The sequence below is a fragment of the Abramis brama genome (genome assembly GCF_963993115.1).
Source record: "Abramis brama genome assembly, chromosome: 5".
NCBI lineage: Eukaryota > Metazoa > Chordata > Actinopteri > Cypriniformes > Leuciscidae > Abramis > Abramis brama.
Window position 1 is genome coordinate 23,675,942 of NC_139967.1, and position 10,009 is coordinate 23,685,950.

The window sequence follows — 10,009 nt, forward strand, 5'->3', positions numbered from 1 at the left end:
GGACAAAAGTCCATTCCTGGGTCCCAGGAGGGTATGTATATATATACATACATACAGCTGTGCTCAAAAGTTTGCATACACCTTGCAGAATTAGCAAAATGTTCATTATTTTGACAAAATAAGAGGGATCATACAAAATGCATGTTAATTTGTTTTAGTAGGCCTGCTGTCCTGAGTAAGAAATTTTACATAAAAGATGTTTAGATATCCACAAGACAAAATTTATAAAAAAATAACCCCTTCAAAAGTTTACATACCCTTGATTCTTAACACTGTGTGTCATTACCTGGATGATTTTTTTTGTTGTTGTTGTTTTTTGTGATGGTTGTTCTTGAGTCCCTTGTTTGTCCTGAGCAGTTAAACTGCCCAATGTTCTTCAGAAAATGAAAATTCCTGAAAATTCTTCAGTTTTCCAGCATCTTTTGCATATTTGAACCCTTTCCAGCAGTGACTGAATGATTTTGAGATCAATCTTTTCACACTGAGAACTATTAAAAAAGGAAGGTTCAAACATTCACTGATGCTCCAGAAGGAAATATGATGCATTAAGGAACAGGAAGAAGATGTCCAAATTATATAATATATATATATATATATATATATTTTTTTTTAGTAGCCTACTGCCCTTCGGAAGCAACAGAAGATGCATGTTTCCCGGAAGACAAATTAAGTACAATTTACCTTGATCTTCTAATTCAAAAAGTTTTCAATTTAAATTGAATTGGCAGGGTCAATTTAAACTTAATGTTTGAAATATTTTCTGAATATCCCATATGGTTCTTTCTATGGGGACTTACTAAGTGTGATCTGTTTAACCGACCGGACTTCTCCTCTCCATCTGTACTCTCATTACTTCTTATTCTACACCATTTTTTCCCAGTCTGCTTTATTCCTATTTGTCTCTCATAGTATCCCGGTATGAAGTAAGGAAAAAGATGTGGAGTTCTGTCACTAAACATACTCACAGGCATCTCTCTCCTCTGTGCCATCTTTCATGCCCTCTCTCACTTGTTCCCTCTCCACCCCCCCGCACACACCCCCACAACCCCTCCTGAGTGCTTCATAATCCCACTCTGACCTGAATAAAACCACATGCACTGTTACCAGGATGAAGGGTGTGTGTGTGTGTTTGCAATATTTTATGTATACGTCACAGTGAACATAATTTCTTCATATAAACATTTGTGTGTGTAACTTCTCTTAAAATTAATAAATAAGTAAAAAATTACACAATAGTTCAGTTTCTTTCCCTCACCCGCTCTTTCTCTCTATAACTGTTTCTATCTATCTATCTATCTATCTATCTATCTATCTATCTATCTATCTATCTATCTATCTATCTATCTATCTATCTATCTATCTATCTATCTATCTATCTATCTATCTATCTATCTATTATCTTTCTCTGTCAGCTCTCATTTCCTCTAACCCTCCCCCTGTTTCTCCAGATATTAATCTCTCTCTCTCTCTGTGACAGATTGTCTGTAGTTCATACAAGAAGACAAAAGGAGAAGCTGCTGAGCCTTCAGTTCTAACAAATCACACACAACACATACAAACACACACTTACTCCGAACCCACAAACCAGCAATGTAGACACATATGATACTTAACCAGACAAATACATAAGAAAAAATGTCCCCACAAGGAAAGGATTTCGGATATTGGCATCTTTGTGGGGACATTCTGTCCCCATAATGTAGGGTTTACCAGGACACACACACACGCACACACACACACACACACACACACACACACACACACACACACACAGAGAGAGAGAGAGACTTGCAACTCTGTAACTGTGATTATACTTTAAACAATGCTAAAAGTGAAACCCAATTAAGGGGAAACAGTTTTGAATGATAGGAATGTGTTTATGTAATTACTGGTGAAGTTAACTAAGTGCTCCAGTATAAAAACACCTGGTGAGTGAAGTGACCAGACAGAAAGAAAGACAAATCAAAGTCAGTAATTGTTTTGTTCGTTTAAAGTAGACCATATAGCTATGCTCACTTTAAATATGCTGTTGAAGCTCATATATATCGGTAAACAAAATGTGTACAGTAAACTAACTGAAGTTCGTTATAACCTCACTAGTGTATCATGGGAGTAGAAACACAAAAGTTCAGATGACGAATAGTAAACTGTGTGCTGGATGTAAAATAAGTTTGATTGTCTTTTCGAAAGCGTGTCCTCCAGGCTCTCCTACCCGTCTGCCTCTTTGCGGCTTTATGAATTCCGCTGGATAGAAACAGCGCCCTCTGCTGTGACAAAATCACAGAGGAGACGTCAATACAGTTAGTCACTTCCCAGAAGCTTTGACTTCTCTGAAGATTATAAACACTGTGATGCTTTGCTCTACCAAGAGGAATTCACAATCAAGATTCACTTCCTCGTTCATCAATAATTCATTTACAATTCCAGCTTGTTAAAGAAACAGTTGTTGAATGAGGGATTGTCCTAAATATATATATATATATTTTTTTTAAGTAGGCTAATTATTACTTCTAAATGCTGGAATTTGTTTCTTAAAAAACTTTCGATATTTTTCAATCAGTTTTGACGTTTAAGCAACATTTAATAGTTACCATAAACATTAGCATAGGACTAGGCCATGTGTCCAGATATGTGTTTGGGTGTGTTTATAAAAGACACAGAAGAGCCATTTGTGTGACATCTATTTATTACCACCAGAATATGAGAAATTTTGAAAATACAAAGATCAGCTTATTTAAATTTCTGAATAAGAAAAATAAAAGAAGCACAAACATGAGGTTACATTGTGTTCCACGAAGAGAAGGAAGGAGCAAAGTTCTACCCAAACAAAGTGAAAGACTCAGTACTAGAGTACTAAACGTAAAGAATATTTTTTGCTACACTCTTTGACTCTAATGCCGATCTTTAATTTGACAAAACTGGAATTGAAAGAGTGAAAAACGATCAAAAAAGAGGTCGAAAGACAAATAGAAGGAAGATCAGGATGTTAGTTGAACAGTGAGGTTGAATGAGAGGCTGGTTTAGAGCGCCCTCCTGTGGCTGCCTGAAGTTATAACAGGAGGAGCAGGATCGGCTTTCACTACAATATGAAAAAGGAAAAAAAGGAAACTTAATTCAAACTGATTCTTGGCGGATTAATCCTTTTTTTCTAAAGAACAATTCATGTATACATTGTAAAAAAAAAAAAAGAAAGAAAAAAAAAAGACACCATATCAACAATAGTAATCATCAATATTACAAGTAACATCTTTTCAACCAATAGATGCTGGTTTGCAGTTGAATACGATTCTGCTTTGCTGATCACATCACCCACAGACACTAACAGATAGATGAAGTCTGACTCCACTATGAAAGGGCAAGGATTCAAAAAGGACATGTAAGGACTGGATGGATCAGGAAGGGGCGGGGCAAACAGGGGTGGGAATTAAAACATAGTTGGGGTTCTAAAGGAGATTGGTCAGGACAGGTTTCAGTAAGGTGGACTGAGGCAGTTTTAGTAGCACCCTGCTGTGGAAGTTTCCGCTCCCCTTAAGCAGACTGACCCCAGACACCACCCTGTTTTTCTCTCCGGACAGTGTGAGACGACTTCCTCTTGCACGCATGTTGAATGTGTAGCCCTAAACCGGGCATAGGTGGACCTCGTTTACACTCCAAATGTGAATGTGTGAGAGTATGTGTATGTGTTTGTGCACGTGCATATGTGTGTGTGAGTGTGTGTGTGTGTGATCAGCAGCACCTGTTACATGCACATATAGGTACCCTACGCGTAATTTAGACAGCACTAGCAGACTGAGACAAAGTTACTCCCCATCACTGATACTCTAAACTCTACCAAGAAAAGCAGGAGGAGAACAAGTGGAGAGACAGAAAGAAATAAAGAGGGCGATACAAAGAAGGGGAGAGTTTAAGCGCGCTCCCCGCGGATGCGGCGTGCCAGCTGGATGTCTTTGGGCATGATGGTGACACGCTTGGCATGGATGGCACACAGGTTAGTGTCTTCAAACAGACCGACCAGGTATGCCTCACTTGCCTCCTGCAAGGATGCACACAAAATCAGAATGTTAATTAGGCATAAACAAATAACAATAATAATCTTCAAATGGGAATGTGTGCAAAAATGTTTAACATATAATGAATAAATGACAAGAAAAAGCAAGACCAGATAACAGGCTATGCGCACCTGCAGTGCACCAATGGCCGCGCTCTGGAAACGCAGGTCAGTTTTGAAGTCCTGGGCAATTTCTCGAACCAGACGCTGGAACGGCAGCTTACGGATCAGCAGCTCAGTGGACTTCTGGTACCGACGGATCTCACGCAAAGCCACAGTACCGGGTCTGCAGACAGTAAAGGTGTTTAATGTAGGGTTTATTACAGTAAAACGTTTTTTTTTTTTGCTGTTCACAATTACAAGACTGGAATATCACCTGTAGCGATGAGGTTTCTTGACTCCTCCAGTTGAGGGAGCGCTCTTGCGGGCAGCTTTGGTAGCCAGCTGCTTACGGGGAGCTTTTCCTCCAGTGGACTTACGAGCAGTTTGCTTAGTACGAGCCATTGCTAGTCAATATCACCTGAGAAAAAGGAAAATAACTACTGTTTTAGAGTACAGTTAAGTCAGTAAATCATGGGCAGATTTATGACATTCAAGCCAGGAATGTAAAAAAGTTTACTTACAATAATTTAGCAGTGCTTTCTCTTAACTGTTTAATAATAAGTATTCATTCTCATGCACAGACTAAGCTATAAAAATGAGTAAATCTCTACTAAAAATAGGTCTCTAGTTTTACACTTGTTTTGGTATTTGACTCCCTGTCTCATATGCTATTTCAGGCCACTTCCTCCAGCAGGTCACATTAAACCCAATAAATAAAAGCAACCACTCAGCGTGGACTGATATAACCTTTCAACCAATCAGAGACGACCGTAGAACAACAGTAAAGCAGAAGCCAGTAGCATTTGAGGAGCCCAAAAAACTAACCAATCACAGGTCGTTCTGCCAGTTGTGGGGGCAAAACAGTTGGACTAAGCCCCGCCTTAAACCGCAAGATTATGGCTGCAATGAACGGCAACTGGAGAGAGTCCGTGCTTTGAGGCACAGGGGAGGACGTGAACTTTGAAATAAAATTCAAAATCCAATGCATGCACCGCAAAACCAACAACACAGTACGATAGCAGGCATCCTTGGGCAACTAAATAGTCGCTTAGAAGTAATATCTGCCGCGAATTTACGCCGTTAAACCGAAGTAAACAGAGACATACGAAAGTGGGACGGATTTCAGTGTGTCCTCCGACACGAAAAGGAGAGCCTGTTTTCTCTCGCGTCTCGCCATCGGCTTTCTCGTTTTCAGACGATGCGATTTTAACGTTTTAACGCTCAAAATAAACATTATTCTACATGAAAGTTTAACAAAGCTGTTGAAAAGTATATCAGAGAGAAGACAGTGATGAATTGGGGCACTTACCTCAGGTGAACGTGTTTTAATTCGCGCAGTGAAATATGTGCTCGGCTTGTCTGGCAGTGTCAGTATTTACTATCTCACACACAATGGGAGCGGGTTGGCCAGAGCCAAAATGGCCGCGATGTCAATCATTCTCTCCCAGAATGCACCTCAATAAAACTGTAAACACAAAGTTACCCATTTTTACTGTACAATTTCAATTACGATTTTTCGCTTTATTTAGCATGTAATTAGAGGGATTAATATTAAGTATTTGAAGTACAGTGTTTCAGATGAAGTTTGACTACAATCCCTTTGTTTTTCTGCTTTTTTTTTGTTTCCATGGAGGTCATCGGGTTTCGATGGGTTCATCCACTGCTGGTTATATAATAATAACAACAACGTTTTATATTATTATTACAAATCTTAAACATTTTCCACGACCACTTTGGTTTAAGGTATTTCAGCCAATATACTATTTTTTATGGATACAGGGTTGTTTTGGGCCCCTAATGTATGGCTCAGACATCAATTGTTGGCCAGATGATCCCAGATCAGTCATGCAATGTTTTACTTATTTCAGGCTGACATTCAAAACCACCCTTCAGCCTTGTAGAAACTCTATCTTAACCAAAGGCTTCATTCCTTTCTCTAATGCTCACTATCTTTAAGGCTTCAGTGACATTTCAGAAAGGATGTGCCATTTTCTATGTACCAAAAACAAACAAAAAAACCCAAACACTTGTAATAGTTGCATATGCAGAAAAACACGCAGTATTCTGCTACTAAATGTAGTTTTGCATTTAGGCTATAAAGTCTGACTGGACTGTAATATAATGTGGCGTGTTGAGTAGGGGAGAGTGGGGTGAGTTGTGCCAGTTTTTACTCAAAGTGACTTTAAAGTGAGGCCATGGCAGTAATGCCTTCAACTTAAGGATGTACATATATTTCAGGATGTGGTGCATCCCTGAGAACAATAACTTTGGATCTGAAATAAATTGTTTCAGAAATATAGCTCTTGGAAAAAAAGTGGTCTCATGGCACAACTTGCCCCTGGTGCGGGGGAAGTTGTGCCTTTGGGGGAATAAAATGGGGGTAAATTGTGCCAGTGATTTCTGAAGTAAAACAGAACATTTTAATGTTATGAACCATAATGCTATATGAAAGCAAGATAAATTCAATACAAAATTACTCATTTAAGGTTTATTTAGATATTGTCACCCTGGAATACCATAGCATGCATTTTTCCTACTATGGTCAATTGCATAGGGATTTTGTATTGAACATAACTCTGGATCACAGTGTCATAGAGACAAGGGGACGGGCTCATTTTACTCAGACGACCAATAAGTCTCTCAGGATCATTGTGAAGCTATCAAGCTACGCCCTAGCAACCATTTAGAGCACCATAGAAACACAATATATGATATTTGTGAATCATTTCAGGCAAAAAGGCTTTGGCAATAGATGCCTGTTGACATAGCGCTGTTTGTCAATTATGTAACATATAAGAATAAAGTGACTAGGCTCATTTCTAAACATCCTATTGTGACATAGGCCACTTAAAAACGGAATAAAACTTCTCTTTAATAACATAGTGCAAACTCAAAACTGAAATCAGTGTTAGCTAAATTAAACAAATAACAGGCAGGCCCAAGTAAAACAATGATGAGGCATGCCCATCTCCTCACTTCTCAAGATTATCCCCTGTGAGTATGTAGGTCTAGGTGGTCTGGATCTGGCACAACTTAACCCAGGCCCTTTGGCACAAATCACCCCGGACCCACAAGTTTGAAAAACTAGCATGATCCAGCAGTTAAGAGCTAACATCATGCTAACTGTATAGACTCATTGTGTAGCCTACTAAAGCACTAAAACATGTGTGAAATGTTTTCAAACTTGTCTATAATTGTTCAGACACTACAATCAAAAAACCTTAATCATAGAAATTTTACTTTGAAAGGGAAAAAACAGTTTTTTGCACTAAAATATGCTTAACTCTCATGCCATGTGTCCCTCTTCTTTGGAGGACGAGTAAAAGTGATTGCTTTTCAAAATGATGTGGTCACATGACCAATTTCTTCTATGGTTTTCCAGAAACAAGGGTGGAACTACTTCCCCCCCTTGCACAAATCACCCCACTCTCCCCTAATTGTCTCAAAGGTCCTGAAAGCTTTTAGTTAAGGATCAGTGAGTCTCAGAGGCTGAAAGTGCTTTGAAGTCTTTAATGTGACACACTCTCTAATTCATGTATAAAGTGGGTAATGCATCAGAAACATAAGATTAGCAATGGCAGCTGGGTAGAAGCGTGGTGTATTTATTTATTTACTTATTTACGTACTGACTGACTTATACCCATAAGTGGTGGGTGTAGCAGCTTTCACAGCCATAATATTATATTCTTATATTCCCCAAAACCTAGTTTAGATCATAGAATTACACCTAAACATAAATAATTACATAACCTGTAATCTTTATTTTATTTTTGAAATACACAAAAAATTGCAACTATATGGTCAATCTGTTACTGTTACTATGAGTGCAGATGTCCACCATCTTATTATTGTGAGATTAATTACAGACAACATAGAATGGAAATACAGATGGTATGGTAATACTGCAAATTCAGCAATTTTATTGCAGTATTTTTCATTCCACTTCCTTGTTCCTCTAATGGCAATTTACGGCTCATTCAGTGCTTTTTCCTGGAACCAACTGCAGTTCCTCTTACAAACAACAGAGAGCACTGTCCTCCTGATAAAATCAAACAGACAGTCTGATTAGGTAAGGATGGGGAAATAGTGAAGAAACTCTGATGGACCCATTCACAAACTGCAATGCTGTTGAAGAGCCAGCTTTAATGAACACAGATATCACTGTTTCATTTATAAAAATGTATCTCAACAAGCAGCCTTCTCTGTGGCAGACAAATATATTTATATATATTATATCTATTGTAGCTATTTCCCTCATTGCCTAAACATATGCTCTATAAGAAAATTAGCACACATCTTGCTTGAAATATCTTTTATATGAAACCTTAAAGGATTAGTTCACCCAAAAATGAAAATTCTGTCAGTAATTACTCACCCTCATGTTGTTCCATCCCCGTAAGACCTTCATTCATCTTTAGAACACAAATTAAGATATTTTTGATGAAATCTGAGAGCTGGATCACTTCTCCATAGGCTTCTATGTGACCGAAACTTGCTGGCCCAGAAAAGTTATTAAAGAGATCGTTAATATAGTCCAAGTGACTACAGTGGCTCAATCTTAAGTATATCAAGCGACGAGAATACTTTTTGTGCGCAAAAAAACAACAAAAATAACAACTTTATTCCACTATTCATTTCCTTCTCTCTGGGCCTCGAGTTGGTTCACGTAGTGTTTTTGCGCAGCATGTCTGTGTTACACGTCACCACGTAGGCCGACGCTGGTCATGTGTGTGATGCGTGTGACGTACAACACAGACGCGCTGCGCAAAAACACTACGTGAACCAACTCGAGGCCCAGAGAGAAGGAAATGAATAGTGGAATAAAGTTGTTATTTTTGTTTGTTTTTGCGCACAAAAAGTAATCTCGTCGCTTGATATACTTAAGATTGAGCCACTGTAGTCACTTGGACTATATTAACGATCTCTTTAATACATTTTCTGGGCCAGCAAGTTTCGGTCACCTAGAAGCCTATGGAGAAGTGATCCAGCTCTCAAATTTCATCAAAAATATCTTAATTTGTGTTCCGAAGATGAACGAAGGTCTTACGGGGTTGGAACAACATGAGGGTGAGTAATTACTGACAGAATTTTCCTTTTTGGGTGAACTAACCCTTTAAAGTAGTGACAAAGTTTAATTTTATTTAATTAAAACATAACCTATCACTGTCAGAAGAAGCTGTCACTGGAGCGGTACCCTTTCAGAAGGTTCACCTTGGTACTTTATTTAGCTCTAATAGGTGCATATTTAACGTTCCTAAAGTGTACATATTAGTACCTTTTGACAGGGTACTGCTCAAGTGACAGATATTACCTTGACATTACTGTAAAAAAGGTTACTTATTTTGAATGTGATGTTTAGAGTTTCTGCCCAACATTTCTCATACATCATAAGAATGATACAGTATATTATATATGCAGATTTAGTTCACAAATAAGGCAAACAACAAACCAGCCTAATCCTCCACCCACACTCATCGCCTGTGTGCTCTGAAAGGTCAGCCAGGTATCACAGCAAGGTGAGACTCAGTGTGAAAACAGTTACAGCCCATATGTCCTCATCGCCACACAGAACACCTTTTCCATCCCCCCAGTTCTGGATCAGGCTTATTCCAAAACCTCCAATGTGCAGTGTGCCATTTAAGAGCATTTACTTACTATTTACAATATGCTTTTGACTGAGGCGTATCACAAAACAGCTGTATTCACACAGTCACCTTCTAAACTGACATTGTTGTTGGGCAGCATGATACTGCTGAGTTACTAACAAGAACACTGGAGTGCTGAAAAGGTTTAACAATGACCAGATTTATGAGCGTGATCAGAAGCTATAGCAGTGTGGTATGGCAGCTGCTCTATCAG

The 10,009-nt window shown here is 38.6% G+C and overlaps 1 protein-coding gene across 1 annotated transcript; it reads right to left on the reverse strand.

Moving 5' to 3' along the window:
* Positions 1-2,668: 2,668 nt before the first annotated feature.
* On the reverse strand, positions 2,669-5,603 carry h3f3c (H3 histone, family 3C). The gene is made up of 4 exons (XM_084113238.1): positions 5,460-5,603; positions 4,425-4,568; positions 4,181-4,334; positions 2,669-4,033 (listed from the first exon to the last, which is right to left on the reverse strand). Exons 2-4 carry the CDS (start codon positions 4,550-4,552, stop codon positions 3,905-3,907), a joined length of 411 nt encoding a protein of 136 aa, XP_083969364.1. The 5' UTR covers positions 4,553-4,568; positions 5,460-5,603; the 3' UTR covers positions 2,669-3,904.
* Positions 5,604-10,009: the final 4,406 nt, after the last annotated feature.

Excerpts from the sequence above, each read along its gene's own strand:
- h3f3c (XM_084113238.1), bottom strand. The coding sequence starts at position 4,552 with ATGGCTCGTACTAAGCAAACTGCTCGTAAGTCCACTGGAGGAAAAGCT. Across the intron at positions 4,335-4,424 it reads AAGAAACCTCATCGCTACAG|ACCCGGTACTGTGGCTTTGC; the intron begins GTGATATTCCAG and ends TACTGTCTGCAG. Across the intron at positions 4,034-4,180 it reads CGGCCATTGGTGCACTGCAG|GAGGCAAGTGAGGCATACCT; the intron begins GTGCGCATAGCC and ends GCATCCTTGCAG.